Source organism: Sturnira hondurensis, unplaced genomic scaffold (assembly GCF_014824575.4).
Source record: "Sturnira hondurensis isolate 20B ecotype Veracruz unplaced genomic scaffold, ASM1482457v3 Scaffold0004068, whole genome shotgun sequence".
Classification (NCBI taxonomy): Eukaryota; Metazoa; Chordata; class Mammalia; order Chiroptera; family Phyllostomidae; genus Sturnira; species Sturnira hondurensis.
Window position 1 is genome coordinate 6864106 of NW_028076699.1, and position 19985 is coordinate 6884090.

At 37.6% G+C, this 19985-nt stretch overlaps 1 protein-coding gene across 2 annotated transcripts in view; it reads left to right on the forward strand.

The window, feature by feature from the left end:
• Positions 1 to 19985, forward strand: part of EPS15 (epidermal growth factor receptor pathway substrate 15) — a 131425-nt gene that overhangs the window by 37050 nt on the left and 74390 nt on the right. For both annotated transcript variants that reach the window (XM_037043305.1, XM_037043304.1), the window contains exons 2-8: positions 650 to 691; positions 4516 to 4605; positions 5928 to 5975; positions 9495 to 9590; positions 12045 to 12110; positions 13436 to 13561; positions 15981 to 16040. In XM_037043305.1, the coding sequence (XP_036899200.1) occupies positions 650 to 691; positions 4516 to 4605; positions 5928 to 5975; positions 9495 to 9590; positions 12045 to 12110; positions 13436 to 13561; positions 15981 to 16040 (528 nt within the window). The remainder of the gene's footprint in view (positions 1 to 649; positions 692 to 4515; positions 4606 to 5927; positions 5976 to 9494; positions 9591 to 12044; positions 12111 to 13435; positions 13562 to 15980; positions 16041 to 19985) is intronic.

Consider the following 19985-nt stretch of genomic DNA (forward strand, 5'->3'; position numbering starts at 1 on the left):
AACTCCCTTCCTGGTTCTAGAACACTTTTATGCATTCATGTACAGGTGGACCTGAACCTTCAAACATTGATACTCCTAAACTACTTTTCAGATGGGATGATCAGTCTGTTCATCAGCTGACCAAAATCTCGTTAGCCCTTTGAACTGTGGTGTGAATTGAATGGCATTCCCTGCCCACAAGCATTTCAGATCTGATGATAGTATCATCTTTTTGTACATCTTCTGGTGTATTCATTTTATTGACATGTTTTTTTCGATAAAATAGTATGTTGTATTCGTAGGTACTTTGGGCACTTGGGCAGAGGTTGACTGCTTAAGGCTTTCGGAGTTTCAGCTGTCTTTTAACCAGCATTTCACCCTTGATTTGTTATATGTTGGGTTTGGGTAAAATTTGCATGAAGAAGAGAGTTCTGATGTCAAGAGTAACTTTAAAATTCTTGTTTTATTTCTTATACCTGATTCTTAGTAATCTATGGGGCTGCCTTTATTCACTCCCATTTTCCCTCCCAAAAGAAACCAGATTTTTTGAAATCAAGGATATTTTATTCTTATTTGTCTTTATTTTTCAAATAGCTATTGAATGAATGCAAATATATATTAATAGAAGTTATTGAATAGCATTTAATTTATATTTATTTATTTATTTTAGTTATCAAGTGGGAATCCTGTTTATGAAAAATACTATAGACAGGTAAGATTCTTATTTGTCTTCCTAGATTGAACATAAAATATATTTTCAACCCTTGATTGTGTACACGCAGATTACCAGTCAGCTGGATAAATTCGACATGTCATTTTCAATTTTTTTGTGCTTTAGCCTCCTGCTTTGAGTACTTAATACTTTTGATAAGGTCTTAAGAAATGAAGGAAAGATAATTAAGCCTAAATACTTAATTGTCTCAAATATTTGTATATCTTAAAAATCCATATAACATTAGATATTTTCATTCAGAAATAAATACCCAAATTAATTTATAAGCCAAATGGAAATGACTCTTAGTTGTATTTAAGACTTATTAAATTTTGATATTTATAAAGTTAAAACTGTGACTCTCATGCCCATGTGAAATGGACTTGTGTCAAGGATTTTACTAAATTCATTAATTACTGGGAGAACCAGTAAGATGTAAAAATGAGAATATGAGTTATAGAGATTTATATTCTACAGACACAATTCTCATTTCATTGGTATGAATTTAACTACTATCCCTACAGAGTGTAAAATAGTCTAGGTGATCAGAAATCAGTCAAAGAGTGCACACCACAGAGTAGATAAATCTCCTGAGGGTGTAGACAATCTCATGTGCTCATTTCCAAATACTGGGTAGTTTTTCCTAATAGTCTTCTCACCTGTGATCCTGATCACAGACAGGCTGGTGTCATTATATTCGACCTGACTATCTACATAGTGTGACTTACAGCTCTAGAGCCATATGTTCTCTGTTTAATAGATTCTGTGGCCAGAGAACTAACTTCTGCCTAAAATGTTTAAAGCATCTCAAACTGAGCTTTATTTGTTCCTGTATTTTTTTGAAAGATTTTATTTATTTATCTTTAGAGGGGAAGGGAAGGAGAGAAGGAGAGAAACATCAATGTATGGCTGCCTCTCATGTGTCCCCTGCCGGGAACTGGCCTGCAACCCAGGCATGTACCCTGACCAGGAATCAAACCATGATCGTGTGGTTCGCAGGCCCTCGCTCAGTCCACTGAGCCACACCAGCCAGGACCTGTTCCTGTATTTTGAGGCTAGGATCCAAACTTTAGAAATTCTCCCCGCATGTTTCACCCACAGCACATATAAGTTTGAGAGAATAGATCTCAATTTGAGGTTTTCTAGATCTGCTTAGGTTCCTAGTCTGCTGAGTGACCTTGCTTTTACTGTCTCAGAGACTGGGACCTTATAAACCAGGTTGCAGGACAGTTTTCTCCGGTAGGCTAGTTCTTGTTCCTTAATAGTGACTTGTTCTATCTGAATAAAAGAGAATAATTTTCAAGTATTACCTTGTTCTGCACAACTGACATTCCCAATTATATCCTGATGCAAAGGAGACCAAATTTTTATGTAATCGATGTGATAATTACTACATTGCCATAAAAAGTTAAGGACATTCAGTTAAAGGATATGATTTTGAATTCTGACGAGTCAGGGAGAATCAGATACCATTTAAAACTATTTTGTTCACTATACAAGCACAGAGCCTACTAAATTGAGGGTTAGAGATAGTATAGGAAAAACAGAGGGCTCTTTCACATATTCATTACAAAGTAGAATATTAAAAATAATACCAACAATATCCCAAGTAAATAACCATAATTACATTTTCCTCAATACTTTATTCAGTCCTGTCTAATTCTTGTTTTGCGTCTTGGGTCAAGAGTCTGCTTTCATAAAATTTGAGTTATGTCCAGAAGGTATCCAACCTTCTGAAGAAGAAGAAGATACTGAAGAAGTAATATGAAGAAGATACAAGGTACAGGAAACATTGTACGTGGGATAATTACACCTCAATCTCCTTCAAACTAGGCACCTTGAGATCTCACACGGTTCTCCCAGTTGCCATCAGCTGCCCTGTCTTATTTTCCTAAATCTTATCGGTTGTCTGAAATATCTTCCCTCTCCAAGGTGATTTTAGTTATAGGAAAAGCTAAAAGTCACAGGGTACCAAGTGTGGGCTGTAGGGGGTCTGAGACACCTGGGTGATTTGGTGTTTCACCAAAAACCTCTGCACAATGTGTGATGCGTGAACGGCTGTGTGGTGATGATACTGCCAATCACCAGTTGCCCATAGCTGTGGTCTTCTGAATCACCCGAAGTTTCCATGGAGGAATATTCAAGGTTAACACAAACTTTTATACAGATTCGTTGCTCTACTCGCTCAGTCATTTTGACTGCCGTGCCACACAGTACGCATGTTCACTCAATGGCTCTACTGCCCCCACTGACTAATAAAGTAGTTTTTTCAGCCATGTGCATTCCATTCCATTCTCCTTGGCTGCCAGGTTACATTGATGTTGCACAAACGTTCTTGTTATATTAACAATGGCTGGACTTTTTCTGGATAGACCGAGTATATCTGCTTCTGGACTGCTAAGAGTCCTGGAAATTCTTTCACCATAGAGTCTAAAAATTGTTTAAGTGATGTCAGCTCAAAAGTCTTAACCAAAAGTTTATATTTTGAAGTGTTAACAACTCAGAGTACAGGGTATGGTCATTTAGATGCAGCTCTGAGGCTTTGTTGAAGACATAATTGTAGTTGGTAGCTTATAGCAGAGACTTCAGACAAGCATCAGTGTATCACAGAAACTGCCTATGGATGACAATGACTAAATGGCTGTGTTTAATTTATTTTAGTGACCAAAAGAATGGAAGATACTAAAATTCTCAATTGGAATACAGTATATAAATATTTAATGAGTTTGATTAATGTTTCCCCCGAGTGCTGCCTCTATATTTAGACTATGCTGGGGTAGGTATTCTTTTTTTCCCCCCACCCTGGTCAGGAAGTGCAGAAAGAAAAGGAGTTCTGAAAAATCCAAAAGCAGGTTTCCCAATCCTTTTTGTACTTCCTTGTTACCCCAAACTTGGATTGGGCATTTCTTCCAGAATTGCTGAGTGCCAGATTTATCCTATGTTCTCCCACTTGAAAGAAAGGTTTTCTCTTTTGCTTCTTGGATGGCATTGGCCTGTCTGGAATGTTTTGTATGTGTTTACAACAAACTTTTCCAGTTTAGTCTTTTAATGAAACTGGAAAAATAGCTAGCTCACAAATATCCTAATATCATGTTATCTTTCTCATAACTTTAAAAAATTTTTGTTTTTACAGATAGAACTTTAGGAAATCTTTACAGAAGTGAGCATCACTTTTTTTTCCCTTTTGAACGGGTTTTTTGTTCTTGGTGACCTCATTCTGTCTTAAAGGGAAGTCCCTCTCAGTTAAAATGATATGTTGCCCTTGATGTGCTTTAGGAACTTAACAGTTTTTAAAATGTTTAAGTTTATTATGTAATCACTGCTGGTTTTAGAGCTGCCCTGATTTCTTTTAAGTAGAGGGTTACAGTTTCTAACAGTTAAGTATAAAAGCAGAGGTTAATGATTTAAAGGTGTTGAAAAAACAGATAACACGTAGCTATTCCCTTCTGTCAAAAAACCTCTCCAGGAAATGCTGCCCTTTTCTTCCTATTGCCACTAAGTTTATTGGAATTTAAAAGGCAACTATAGAAGACTTGCAGTCAGGAGATAATGTGTTAATTTTATGACTCCACTAATTTCCTCTACTTCTTTTGAAATTCAGTTCTTTCATTTGTATATTGGACACAATAAAAGACACTTTGCAAATTGCCAGTGCTGTCTAGATGGTACTCTACTTATTTGGCTATCCAGATATTAGCTTAGTTTAGGCCTTGGTTTAGTCAAAGGATTCCTACTCCCTTTTTGAAAAAGCAACTTCCCAAATCACAGCAAGGAAGGCAAATAATTTTGTGTTTGTTGTCAGCTTACCATTTGCATTTTTTCAGGTTGATACTGGCAATACTGGAAGGGTATTGGCTTCTGATGCTGCTGTTTTCCTGAAAAAATCAGGGCTTCCAGACTTGATACTTGGAAAGGTAGTATTTGTTTATTATAACTAGATTATAATGAATATTTAGTAGTGTAGATAAATTAGATGCAAATTTAGAAAGATACTATCAAGAAATGTAGAAGTTAGAACTGAGTTATAGAGGCAGTTACAGTAATGTGATGGAGAGAATTTGAAAAATGAGGTGTTTTTCGCATGTTTAGAAAACAAATTACATTTTAGTAGGACGAAATGAGGAAGTAATAGTACATTTGGGTGTTGTGGGGAGTAACAGTGCAGACTGGGAACCTTGCCACCCACTCAGAGTTGGCTCTGTCTCTACTTCCTCTATTATAACTGTCTCTAACTGTGTTTTATATGTGGTGAATAGAGTGGGGATGAGAGGCTTAGTAAAAAGCACAAAAAAGTGGCAAGTCTGTCTGCTGGCTTGATCTCCTGGTGAGTCCTTATACATGATATGTATTCAAAAACCTTGAAAAGTTTTCATTAATAGTTTAATTATCCACAAGTAAACTAACTATTTTGACTTGCCAATAAGAGAATATCATCTTAGTAAAAATCTAAAATCAAGGTAGTATGTTCTAGTAAAAAGAGCATTAGCCCTGGCTGGTGTAGGTCAGTTGATTGAGCTCAGGCCTGCGAACCAAAGGATCATGGTTCGATTCCCAGTCAGGGCACGTGCCTGGGTTGCAGGCCAGTTCCCAGCAGGGGACGCATGAGAGGCAACCATACATTGGTATTTCTCTCCCTCTCTCCTTTCCTTTCCCTCTAAAGATAAATTTTTTTAAAAAAAGAGCATTAGACTGGAGTTAGAACCTGGGGTAAAGAAAAAGGTATTGGATTGAAAATTAGGACCTGGGTATCAGTTGTTTCCCTGATGCCCTGAATGTTCTTAAGTCACTTAACTTTACCAGGCCTTAGTGGCCTTAGTACTTTTGTGTAGTGTTGCACTAAGTGATCCCTGAGGTTTCTTTCCACTTTTAATTCTATGATTGTTTTTTAAAAATTATTTTTTTTGCTTTTAAAAATGTTTTCATTGCTTTTAGAGAGAGAGAAAGGGAGGGAGGGAAGGAGGAAGGAAGGGAGTAAGGGAGGTGGGGGGAGAGAGACAGAGAGAAACACTGATTGATTTGCCTTCCATATGTGCCCTGACTGAGGATCAAACCCACAACCTCTGGGTGTATGGGACGACACTCCAACCTTCATAGCCATACCGGCCAGGGATTCATTCTATGATTCTTAAATCTGAATACCAAAGATCATGAAGTTATACATTTCAGGGATTTAATTTATGTTTAAGATGATTATTGTTAAAAATATAGGTTGATACTTCTTTTTTTTTTTTTCCAGATTTGGGATTTAGCTGACACAGATGGCAAAGGTATTCTGAACAAACAGGTAAGATTTAGAGATTCATATGAAAAAATTTTTAAGTGATTCAGAATAAAAAAAGTCAGTAGTTTGTTGTATTTATTTTTTAATTCTTACCCAAGGACATTTTTTCATTGCTTAGAGAGAGAGAGACATCAATATAACAGAGAAGCATCAATTTGTTGTTTGTCTGGCACCCTGACAGGGATTGAACCCACAACCTAGGCATGTGTCCTGACTGGGAATCAACTGGGAACCTGTCTGAGCCACACTGCCAGTGCTTTGTATTTTTAAACTAAGAATTGCTTTTTACCAACATTAGAGTTTTGGAAGGGCAAATGCCAGAACAATGAAAATATTTCTAATCAGTAGGCATTACAGTAACTAATTCCCAGTGGTTAGTGTTAATTTGGTGACATTGTTCTACTAGAGGGTCTTAATCTGTTTGGACTGCTATAACAAAATACCACACATTGTGTGGCTTATAAACAGGAATTTATTGCTCATAGATTTAAAGGCTGGAATTCTGAGATCAGGGTACCGACAGGGTCAGGTCAGGTCTCTGTCTGATTGCAAACTTGTTGTTGTATCTGCATGTGCCAGAAGATGCTAGGGATCTCTGGGTCCTCTTCTATAAGCACTAATCCCATTAGTGAGAGCTCCCCTGATGGCTTGAGTACTTCCCAAAGGCCCTGCCTCCTAATACCATTATCTTTCAGGGTTAGGATTTGAAGATAAGAATTTGGGGGACACTTCAAATAATAGCATGGGCCCTGGCTGGTGTAGCTCAGTGGATTGAGCACCGGCCTGTGAAGCAAAGGGTCACTGGTTTGGTTCCCTGTCAGGACACATGCCTGGGTTGTAGGCCAGGTCCCCAGTAAGGGACATTTGAGAGGCAACCACACACTGATGTTTCTCTCCCACTCTTTCTCCTTTCCTTCCCCTCTCTCTAAAAATAAATAAATAAAATATTTTAAAAAATAATAGCATGGTTTTTTTTCTGTCATTCAGAGAGATTTTGCTCTTTGTAGCTTACTAATTAAATTTCTTACATGTACAGAGTTTATAAATGAACATGGATTTTATTAACTGTTAAGACAGTATTGCCTCATACATTTGAAAAGAAATTCTTGGCTAGTCAAACCTGAGTATTCTTGTTCAGGTCTTACCTCTGACATACAAACCAAAAGAAAAAAAAGGTTTATAAGCTAAATGTGAACCCTAGACCCGAAATACGTGAATGTAGTTCTGGGTGTGTTGGATACTATCAGTGTTCTTTGAAGTTCTATTTACTGGGGATGGATTTCAGAGTTCTATAGGATTGGATTCAAAGCTTGCTGCATGCTGATACATTGGTTAAGTACTGCTACTCAAAGCTGATTCTCCCTTACGTGGGGACTGCTGAAGTAGTATGAAACTCAGAAGGGGATGGGGAAATTTTGATGAGAAGGTTAGAATACCCAGTCTCTTAAGATTCTAGGGCTAGATTGTAGTCCTCACTGGAGCTCCTGGACAGAAGGGCCACTTTGGTGCATTGGAGACACAGGAACACCACAGTTATATATGAGCACGCAGAGTCTGCAAACATCTGCTGAGTACCTGTTTTGAGCCAGGCTTTGAAAATAGGTGAATGTGACAGATGTGGTTCCTTTATTCCCGAGTTGATCACTTACATTCTTCACTGAGATTTCTGAACTTTGGACATTGAGTTTAAGTTGCGTTTGTTACATCTTGGTGGCTGGATTTATGAGACTGCAGTTAAACTTTGATGTTTGCATTAAGGGAATAGATTTTTGAATTAACATATGAAAGAAAAAAAAGAAACATATACTTATTGAGTTTCTATGTGCCAAAAATGACAGTAGATGCTTTCTTCCTGTAGTATGGTTTTTATTTTGTTCCTGTAATAAGGTAGTAAGGTAGCTATTAGTCTCCCTCCCTTTTTATAGAAGAATTTTATTTAACTTGCCTATGGCCTCACAACTTGAAGTAGCAGAACTAAAATTTTTTGCAGGATTATGTTACTTTAGAACCCACCTTTACTTTGGAAGTGTACCAGATTACCTGAGTAATCGAATCTCACATAGAATGAGACGAGGAAGAGGGTTAATGTTGGAATACTTAGAGTACAACAAGCATTTACAGGTTGGAGGATTTAAAGGTTGACTTCCACCAAAGAGACTTGCAAGGTCAGAGGAACACAAGCTTTATGAAGTCATGTTGGTGGAGGGGAGAATAGCTTCAGAGTAGATTGTGCTTTTTAGGCTGCCAGAAAGAACAAGTAGGAGGAGGGGTTTTTTGGTTTTTTTTTTAGATTTTACTTACTTACTTATTTATTTGTAGGGATAAGAGAAGGGAGGGAGAGAGGGAGAGAAACATCAATTGCCTCTCATGCATCCCCTACTGAGGACCTGGCCCACAACCCAGGCATGTGCCCTGACTGGAAATTGAACTAGGGACCCTTTGGTTCTCAGGCCAGTGCTCAATCCACTGAGCCACACCAGCCAGGGCTTGCTTTTTTTTTCTCTTTTTTTCTTTTATAAGAGCATTTGGTGGTTAGGATGTTATTTGTGACATAGTCAGTAGTTTCTCTAGCTAATGGTGGGAGTTGGAGTCAGATTGCATAGAAGCTTATGGAAGGAATACAAAGAAAAGGGGAGCTCTTGAAATAGGATTTTTTCAAGAAATTTATGAGTCGAGGCAAGGTATGGTACACAACAAGCAACCTGCAAGTTTCTAAGAATAGGTTAGGAATTGGGTGAGAAGGGTGTTGGTGAGAATAGGAGGCTTGAGAACAGTGAAGGATTGATTGTATCAATAACTGTACTAGAGAGTATTGACAAGTTGTAAGTTATATAACTGGAGTGAAGTTTTTTTTGTCTATTCCCAGACCTGACTTTAACTGAAAAGTAGTGCCTTCAGCATTTGCATTTATTACATTCTGGACTGACATTTCAAGTGACAAAAATCCAAGGAACTTTGGGAGAGATTTACAAGTGTTTTGAAGTCAAGCAGTTACATAATTGTTTTTAGACGCTACACGGTTATTTCCTGTAGCTTCTCTGGACTAGCAGTGATTGAGTCACTTGAATGACTGATCTACTTTCAAAATTTATAATCTTAAATCCAGAGATGACTTTCAATAACATTTATATATTATTTTCTTCTGGGCTTTTTTTCATATTCTTTTTCCTCACTTAAATGATAAAAAGGATTTCTTAACACCATTAAATATTCTTTGAAGCATGATTATTAATTTTGTTTAATTTCCACTGTGTGTATCATCATTTAAATATTTTCCCATTTATGTTAACACGTGTTTTTGTGTGTGTTCATAATGTTGGGACCATCTTTATATACAGATCTTTTCTCAGTTTTAAAGCAAGTGTTATTCGGGTAAGTGTGCTGCATATATTTGTTGCTGCATAAAGACTTTGGAGTAATTGTGAATTGTTGTGTTTTCAGATTTTAGGTATGTCTGTGGATGGATGGATGGGTGGATGGATGGGTAGATAATGCTCTTACAGTCATACTTTTCTTCTTCAGGAATTCTTTGTTGCCTTGCGTCTTGTGGCGTGTGCCCAGAATGGATTGGAGGTTTCACTGAGTAGCTTGAACTTGGCTGTTCCTCCACCAAGATTTGTAAGAAGTGCTTTTAAATTTAAATTGTATTTTTGAGATTGTTGTATCAGAAAACTTCCCCCGACTTCTATTACCCAGCTACTTTTCTTTTGTAATGGCTACTTCTGTTACTAGTTTCTTGTATGTCCTTTCAGAGTTGTTATATGTGTATATAAAGAAATAGTAATACCTACGTGCTTATTTAATATTAATTGTAGCATACTGTATGCACAATTATATACCTTATTTTAGTAATAATATATTTTGGAGATCTTTCTGTATCATTACATAAAACCTTCCTCATTCATTTTTATGGCTGCATTCTATTAATATTTCCTTCCTTCTATTGACCATAATTTATTTAACTTCCTATTGATAGGCTTGTAGCTTGTTTCTAATCTTTTAAAAAAAATTTTTAATCCTCATCCGAGAATATATACATTGAGATATTCCAGAGAGAGAGGAAGGGGGCGGGGAGAGAGAAAAGGAGAAAGAGAAAGAAAACAACATTGATGTGAGAGAAACATTGATCAGTTGATCAACTGCTTCCTGAACATGCCCTGACAAGGGACTGAACCCACATCCTAGGTACACGCCCTGATTGGAAATCAAACTTGCAACCTTTCAGTTTACGGGATCACGCTCCATCCACCTGAGCCACACCAGCCATGGCGCTTGTTTCTAATCTTCTATTTTTAAAAATGCTGTAGAGCATAATAACCCTGAATATATGGTGGAGCCTCAGCTCTTGAACTTAATTCATTCTAGAAAACTTCAAGAAGCAGTTTGTTCGAAAACCAAATCTTTGTCATCTGAGAGATGTGTGACTGATCATGTAGGTATCAGCATGAAAGAGTTGTTGAGTGGAGAATCAAGACTTGAAGTTTTGTTAGACAACCAGGACATTTTTTCTGTGAACAGCCTGGTTGAGAACCAAATTGTTTGAGAACCAAGACATTTGAGAACCAAGGTTTGACTGTACATCATTTTGAATACGCAGAAATGTATTTATATGGGTAAGTTCTCAGAAATGGAAATGCTGTTCAAAAGTTTGTGCATTTGTAATTTTCACATATAATATCAACATGTCTTCACAGTGGTGGCACTAGTTCACACTCCCATCAGCAGTTGGTTGAGTACATTTTTGCTAACATACTGTTGTAAAACTTTTGGATCCTTGTCACTTTGATGGGTGACAGATGGAGTGTGAGTACAGTTTTAATTTGTCCATTTGGTTTTATAGGATGAGGTTGAATAGTTTTTTTCATGCTTATCATTATCCATTTATATTACCTTTATGTGAAATGTCTGTTTTATAGGCTTTGCTTATATTTCATGGGTTTTAGCCTTTTTCTTATTGAATCCTAGAAGCTCTTTGTATATTAGGAAAACAGCTCTGTTTTCCTGTATGAGTTGTCTATATGAGTTGCAAATATTTTTCCCAAGTTTGTCATTTGTCTATGTTATGGTGGTTTTTTTTAATAGAGAGGTCATTGTTTTTTTATGTATATGAATTATTAGGATTTAAATTTTTTATGATTTCTTTTTTATGTTTATGCTTGTCCTGATGTGAGGTATGAGTATGAATTCAGATTTATGTTTTTTTAAAAATGACTGTAGTATGGATCTGTTGCAGTTTATTGGTAATCATCTTTTCCTTACTCATTTGAAATGCTGTTTCAGTCATGTGCTAAATTCTCATAAGTATTTTGTTTTTCTTTCTGGGCTTTTCTGTTCACTGATTTATCAGTTTATCTATATGCTGATCTCACATTGTTTCAGTGATCATATTTGGTAATTTGTTTTTGTATCTGATAGGGCTAGGCCTCTCTACCCCGACTCCCTTTTTTCAGAAGTTTTATGGCTTTTCTTGCTTGTTTTTAAATTCAATATTTTAAAAGGATTGGTCTGAATATTATAATTTTAACTTGAGTTTTGAGAATTTCTGTACTTCTAAGTTTAGGCTTAGAGTCATGGAGTCAGAGGGATAATTTAGGGATTTGTTGCCTAACTGTATTATAAAATTTGTTCAAATATTTTCGTGTACAAGCGGGTAAGCGTAATTACTTAGACATGCTCTTGATAGGCTCGTGCACTTGTAACTTACAAACCTTAAGTTCTTGTCCCAGTCAGCTTTCCTTAAAGAGTGTTGGGAAGAAGTCATCAGTTAACAGGGCAATAAATATTTTTGTTACTTTCAGATATCTTCATCTTCATCTCAGTTGTAATAGGTTTCTTCTGTAACACTGAAGTTTTATTTAGTGTTCCACTGTCGTTTGTGCAGCTAACTCAGTTTTTGTTTCATTCGAACTTAGATGATTTAACAGAATTAATATAAACTAGTTTATGTAAAATAGGGTATTCATTGAGATCCAAAATTTTGCATGAATGTGTTTAAATCCAAAGACCTCTTTTTCTTCCCTGTTTACTGACATGAGGACTTCAGCCCTTCATGTGCTCTATTTTCCTTTTCAGCATGATACCGATAGTCCCTTGCTAATCAGCGGCATCTCTGCAACTGAGCTCCCATGGGCCGTAAAAGTAAGTAAACTTTGTGACTATTCTTCCTTACCCCTGCTTTTCTTCCACATAATCCTCTCTCATTGCTTCCAAAATATACCGAAATCTGCATTAGACTTTCATTTTTTTACTTTTTGGGCAATACTGGTACTAGAAATTTTTGGAGGGATCTTATAGCACTGTCAGTCATGTTGTGACAATTAATGTTGGCTTAATCTCATTTCTGTTATAGTGTAAACTAAAAATGATGTCATAATCCTGTATTTACTAAAATATTGATGAATATTTTACCCCGCTTGTATTATGTCTTGCTTAAAAATTCTGGTTAAATAGCTATTCTTTTTAGAGCTACAAAACAAATAATTCTTCATGAAATCTTTTTCTGAAATGGATCTTTTGCTTTATAGATATTTGGAGACATCACACTCGTTATAGCTATCATCAGAGTTTTAAAAGTGTAATTTAAAAATACTTTTAGAATAGCCCTAGCTGGTCTAGCTCAGTGGATTGAGCGCGGGCCTGCAAACCACACCATCACGGTTTGATTCCCAGTCAGGGCACATGCCTGGGTTGCAGGCCAGTTCCTGGCAGGGGACGTACGAGAGGCAACCATACATTGATATTTCTCTCCCTCTCTCCTTCCCTTCCCCTCTAAAGATAAATAAATAATAATAAAAAATACTTTTAGAATAGAGCAGATCAGATGACCTTCAATAAATGTGTACAGTTTTTTCAGAAAGCTGTTTTGATTTGTATGTCTATGAATGCTTGTGTGCTCTTAACTAATTTTAAAAAGTATGGGGATTTCGACTTAACTGGACACATCACGAACAGTATGTTTTTTATGTTATACAAGTAACTTTCTAGGATTTTAGAAATCTTGTTAATGATAAGAAATCTTGCTTAGGGAAGAATGCAGGAAACTTGATGTTTGTTCCTATGGTAGTGATACTCTTTTTCAAAGTTGTTTGACTTTGAAATGTTAGTCTCACCATGTTTAGAAAGTCACGGAATGTCACTTACTCGTGGTATGTTTTATAAAAGTTACTTCCTTGCTATCGATCTATTTCCACAATGAGAGGGTTGGGCCCTCTCCCTTTGAAAGGGCTCTTCCCAAAGCCCTTCTACCTTTGGATTCTTTTGATTCTAAACTAACAGAAGGAAAGCAAAGGCAGTGTTCCAGCTACAAGAGGAATGGAGGGGATACAATATATTTTGATAAAAGGGAAAATGTTTTTTAAATGAGAAGTTAAAAATATGTTATCTATTCTTTGAGGGCTTAATTTTTATAATTATAGTTGAACCCTTTTCACTACTTTTAATTTGCAATCTTTTTTATATTACAGTCTGAAGATAAGGCCAAATATGATGCCATTTTTGATAGCTTAAGCCCAGTAAATGGATTTCTCTCCGGTGATAAAGTGAAACCAGTGTTGCTCAACTCCAAGTTACCTGTGGATATCCTCGGAAGAGTAAGATATTATTAAATTCTAAATGTAATTTTTATGTATTTTAATTCTGTATCAACCAGGAGAACTTGTGCTCATTGTTAAAAAATGTGCAGACCTTATTTTGAAGCTGTTTTAGAGTTGTTGTTTTTTTTTTTTACAAACTCTTTTGGGGGTAACAGTTTTTAAAGATTTTATTTATTTACTTATTTTTAGAGGGGAAGGAGAGAGGGAGAGAAACATCAATGTATGGTTGCCTTTTGTGCATCCCCTGCTGGTAGTTAGCCTGCAAGGAACCGGCTTGCAACCCAAGCATATGCCCTGACTGGGAATCGAACCGCGATCGTCTGGTTCGCAGGCCCGCGCTCAATCCACTGAGCTATGCCAGCCAGGGCTGTTTTAGAGTTTTTTATATTCTGACTTATATTCCCAATTTCTTTGTTCAATTATTCTCTCTAAAATACAAGTGTTTGAAATTAGCTGTATCTATAAGCCTTTTAAGTAGGTCCTTTCTTCTTTGTGTTGTATGCTCTGACCTCTCAAATCCAATTCCTTGACTTAATTTCCAGAGACCATCAGGAATTTACATCTGCCAACACCTGTCCCATGGTTGTATCATGGAACCTTGTCGTAAGGAACAGTTTCATCCCTGAAATCACAAATTCTGCTCTCTAAATAGAACTTCTGTCTTTCTAGGTATCTTTCTTAGGTACTTGGCAGACGACCTCTTTGATTTCATCAAGATCTTGAAATCTCAGACTCTTTTACTTTCCCCATCTTTTGAATTTACTTTTTTCCTCATCCAACTTTGACTTTTATGGTCCACAGTTTCATATCAGCATCTTTAGCTCCCTTTTTGATGTTTTCTAACTGCTTGCTTGCTCAGTGAAAATCATCTTTGCAAGAAGCTAATTATGTACCTTCTCTGTGGTTGCATATGGAGTACTGAGAAAGTCTAATAGAGATTGGTGTCACCATAATTTCACCACCAACTCTTCAGCTGAGCTTTCCTTACTGCCAGCCACTCTTGTGCTGTTTCCATAGTGATTTTTCTTTACTGCTCTTCATATTCAAACCTAGTCTCTCATTAAACCTCCTGTCCTTTCTTTAACCACTTGCTTAATCAGACTCTGTAGGGCCAAATCCTAGCTGCACCACTTCTCAGCTGTTTGACCTTGGATGATAAATCATTGGAAAAGCATGTCTCAGTTTTGTAATTTTAAAATGAGTATAACCCAGTTTACAGGGTTGTAAGGATTAGATGTGATAACGTTTGTAAAGTACTTACCTTAGCACGGTGCTTGGTACATACCCTTTGAACAGTAGCTGCCGTGCTGATGACAATGGTGGTGACAACTACCACCTCACCACCTGCAGCGTTACTGCTGGATCAGTGAGTGCTGTGTAGGTTAGGTGCTCGGTAAATATTAATTTAAAAGCCATTTTCTAGAATTGTTTCTTACTAGTCATTTTCCCATTGTGTGGTCCAGTGTGAGATTTCTAAACTGTTAATATAATCCTGTTATCTTTTTTCAAATGTAAAACTAACCCTCTTAGTAACTTCCCATTGTATTTAGGAGAAAGTCTAAACTCCTTGCAAGGCATTTTACGACCAAGCACTAGGTTATCCCCTCTCCTATCTTTCATTAGCTCACCTTCTCTTCCTGCCCCAAGAGAGATTTTGTTGAATGTTTAAATATCTTCTTCCCAAGATTTAATGTAGTTTTATGGCTAGTCTAAGGCTATGGAGTTTATTCTTGTTTTAGACCAAATCTACCGTGCCTTTTAGATTTTATTTTTTCTTGGTAAGCCCTGGCCTGGACTTTATTATTAGTTACTTAATGATCCTTAACCCAGTATTTGTTGCATATTTCTTTTAGTGGATTAGAGATTCTGTAGTGCAGGGAAAGCAGGGTCGTTAGTACCACATGGAGCTGCTGCATGAATTTAGATGATGTTTGCAAAAAAGCATTATACACTAGTTGTCTAAAGTACTGTATACATAATTGTTTTATGACTTGAGAGGAAGAAAAATAGTTTTAAAAAATTGTAAAGGGGTTGGGAATATAAGACAGAAACTTTTACTTGAACAAGAATTAAATCAAAATTATATTTTAAAAAAAATTGTAAAGGAATTTCTATTTAAAATGTATGTGGGTTATTTCTTTTTACAGTAATGTTAATATAGTATTTAATATAATAATAATCAGCATAATTGAAATTTCTCAGAAAAAATACATGTTTAGGTGAAACTTTGAACTCGATTTTTGTATTTGGTGTTTACATGTAACACATCAAATGAAAGAACATTATCTTTCTCAATATTGATTATTGTTTTTTTATTCAAAAAATTTTTATTTCTTAAAATACTGATTTAAAAAATAAAATAAATATTGATTTTTATTGATTATACCATTACAGTGATTATTATATTTTTTTTAAGGTTTGGGAGTTGAGTGACATTGACCATGATGGAATGCTTGACAGAGATGAGTTTGCAGTGGTAAGTAACCTAATGCTCTTACAATCTTAACCACTCTAATTTCTCAAGTGAAAATTTCCCCTTTTTGTTCATCCTTATAGGAAAACTTATTCCCTAAGGTTGTTGGTATGATTATTCTTACCTAGAAATTATAGGTAATCAATACATATTTTTAAACAAATGGATAATAGAAAATATGTTTGCTCTCTTCATTTTAACTTTAAGGTACATGCAAATATATACTTTGGATAATGCGCTGTGAAGATGCTGAAGAGTATTATCATTTGTGTCTCAACTTGACCGAGCATCTCTGTATCTGCTTCTGCTATAGGAATTTTACTTCACAATATACTCCTAAATTTTCAGTTTGTTTTTCATTAAAGGAAAACATGAATAATGTTTTACTTTCATTTCATTTATGTATGCTGAGAAAGGTCTGACATCTTTTCTAAAGACAGGTTGTCCTTAGTAATTGGAGAGTTAATTTCAAATAGAGTTGTATTCATTTCTTTCATAAAGGTTAGATAAAATTCTGCTGTGAACTCATGAATGGTAAATTTCTAACCCCCATTTTAATCTTATTTTTAAATTAGTCTGTTCAAATTTTCTTCCTTTATTTTGCTAAGGAATTATCCATTTCTTTGACTTTCAAACATATCGCCACAGATTTATTTGCATTATTCTCTTAATCTCTTCTGGGTTTGTGATCATAGTCCTTTTTCATTCCAAATCTTTGTTTTTTTTGTTTTGTTTTTTAAAAATACATTTTATTGATTATGTTATTACAGTTGTTCCATTTTCCCTCTTTCACTCCCCTTCACCCTGCACCCCCCTCCCACCCACATTTCCCCCCTTTTAGTTCATGTCCATGTGTCATAAATTCTTTAGCTTCTACATTTCCCATACTATTCTTACCCTCCCCCTGTCTATTTTCTACCTACCGTCTATGCTATTTATTCTCTGTACCTCTTCCCCCTCTCCCCTCCTCCCACCCCCAGTTGCTAATCCTACGTGTCATCTCTTTTTCTGTGTTTCTGTTCCTGTTCTAGTTGTTTGCTTATTGTTTTTGTTTGTTTTGCTTTTGTTTCAGGTGTGGTTGTTAATAATTGTGAGTTTGCTGTCATTTTACTGTACATGTTTTTTATCTTCTTTTTCTTAGATAAGTCCCTTTAACATTTCATATAATAAGGACTTGGTGACGATGAACTCCTTGAGTGTGGAGTATTTTATTTTACTTCTCCTTATCTGGGAAGTATTTTATCTGCCCTTCTATTCTAAATCAAAGCTTTGCTGGATAGAGCAGTCTTGGATGTAGGTCCTTGCCTTTCATGACTTGGAATACTTCTTTCCAGCCCCTTCTTGCCTGTAAGGTCTCTTTTGAGAAATCCGCTGACAGTCTGATGGGTACTCCTTTGTAGGTGACTGTCCCCTAATCTCTTGCTGCTTCTAGGATTCTCTCCTTCATTTTCATCTTGGCTAATGTAATGATGATGTGCCTTGGTGTGTTCCTTCTTGGGTCCAAGTTCTTTGGGACTCCCTGAGCTTCCTGGATTTCCTGAAAGTCTATTTCCTTTGCGAGACTGGGGAAGTTCTCCTTTATTATTTGTTCAGATAAGTTTTCCACTCATGGCTGTTTCTTTCCCCCTTCTGGTACCCCTATAATCCAGATGTTGGAATGTTTAAAGATGTCCTGGAGGTTCCTAAGCCTCTCCTCATTGTTTTGAATTCTCATTTCTTCATTCCTTTCTGGTTGGATGTTTCGTTCTTCCTTCTGGTCCATTCCATTGATTTGAGTCCCCGTTTCCTTTCCATCACTATTGGTTTCCTGTGCATCTCCCTTCATTTCAATTAGTTTAGCCTTCATATGTTCCTCTAATTTGTGACTATAATCAACCAGTTCTGTGAGCATCCTGATAAACAGTGTCTTGAATTGTGCTTCTGAGAGGCTGGCAATTTCTTGGTCGCTGAGAGTTATTGGCTCTGGGACTTTGAGTTCTTCTTGGGCCATCTTTTGGGCTGTTTGTGCCTGTTAGGAGCAGGATCGGAGGTGTTCACCAGAGCAGGGCAGCTCAGTTGCTGGGTTTTGACACTGTATGTGGGGGCGGGGTCAAAGAGGAGCAATGGCGTCCCGTCTACCGCCTCCCGCCGCAGCTGCCACTGTCCCCAGGGCCCGCGCATTTTGTCCCACTGCACTCAAGTGTGCCACTGAGGTCAGCCCTCCACCACTGGGTTCGCCCCCTGGGGCCTGCGTGGTCCATCTCACTGTGCGCGAATGTGCGACCGCGGTGGGTCTGTCCCACACCCTGACTGGGTCCGGTCTACCTGCGCACCTAGGTCTGGGGATCTTTCCTGCCCGACCCTGCTCTGCTGCTGGCTCTGCCCCTCTTATCGTCCCGGTTAACGGTTTGTTGTTGTCGGACTTCTGTATAATTCAATTTTCTGTTCTTTGGCTGTGTCTTTGTTCTCCAAACCTTTGTTGTATTCAAACGTGGTTGTGGGAGAAGGCACAGTGTTTCCACCTATGCCTCCATTTTGGCGGAAGTCGCCATTTAGTTTTCTTATACCCTCTTCCTCCAGCAATCACCACACTGTTGTCCATGTCCATGAGTCTTTTCTTTTTTGCTTAATCTCTCCATCTCTAACCTCCCGTCTTCTCCCCTCCTTAGCTGTCATCTTGCTATCTACAAGTCTGTCTTGTTTTCCTTTTTTAGTTCAGTTTGTTCACTAGATTCCACATATGAGTGAAGGCATTGGTATTTGTCTTTCTCTGACTGGCTTATTTCATTTTGTATAATGTTCTCCAGGTCCCTCCATACTGTCACAAAGGATAACATTTTCTTCTTTTTTTACAGCCAAGTAAATGTCCTATAGTTGTTTTATCCACTCATGTACTGATGGACATTTGGGCTGGAGCTGTCAGTGACCCACAGCTTGTGGCTTCCTCTGCTGAGCCTGGGTGTGTTCAGAAAGAACAAGGCTGCACACCAAGGCGGGACCCTGCCCAGGGAAAGGTCAGCTGAGGCCTCAGAGCTCCCTGAGATCTGCTTTAGTTGTTAACGAATCAGTAATATAGCTTCAAGCTATACTTAACAGCCGGGGTTAAGCTCCACAGGGTAGGGCTGTTGCTTCCCCTCAGGCCGGTGCCACTCGGAGGGGAGTGCTCTGCCTGAGACAGATGGCTTCTGCTGTATGGGGGGTGACTTAGCACAGGGATCCTGGTGATTGTTCCTCCAGTTCTCCCCCCAAGAGCCACCAACCCCAGACTTTCCTCAAGCATCTCTAGTCCATGCTGCCCTCCCTCTGCTGGGACCCTGGGTAAGTGGCTGCAAATGAAATATTGTGCATTGGCCATTTAAGAGGCTCTCTGCATCTCGAGCTGTCTCCTCTGACAGACAGAAACTCTGTTGCTTTTCATAGCTGTGTGTTATTTGGGTTCTTTCCCAGCTCTGGTGCTGTGGGCTGGAGAGCCCAGCTTTGATTTTAGACCCTACACTTCTCAGGGGAAGTGCCACCACCCCTGCCCCAGCCGCTGAAATATCCCTCTGAAACGTCAGCTGCTGCCCGGGGGGGCCAGTCAGCCCTCTCTCATCTCGACACACTCTGCCAGTCACGTTGTGGTGATATGGCTTCTTCTGTCTGTCTGTGGTTGTGAGACTTGTCTCCAACTAGTGTTTACTTGGTCATTTAGGATGATTTCTCTACAATGTAGTTGTAATTCCAGATTGATCCTGGGAGAAGGTTAGTGTAGCTTCCACTTACTCCTCTGCCATCTTTGGTCTCAAGATTTTCTTTGTTGCCAAGTTCATGACCTGTTTTTACATATGCTCTCTGGATACGCTAACGTTTCTGTACAGGATATTTTAGACTTCTGTATATCCATGATACCAATTTTATTATGTTTAAGTTTCTCTTTGTCCTTTTCTCTGATATCCTGGAATGAGCTTAGGTTTATTTTTGGTATTTTTA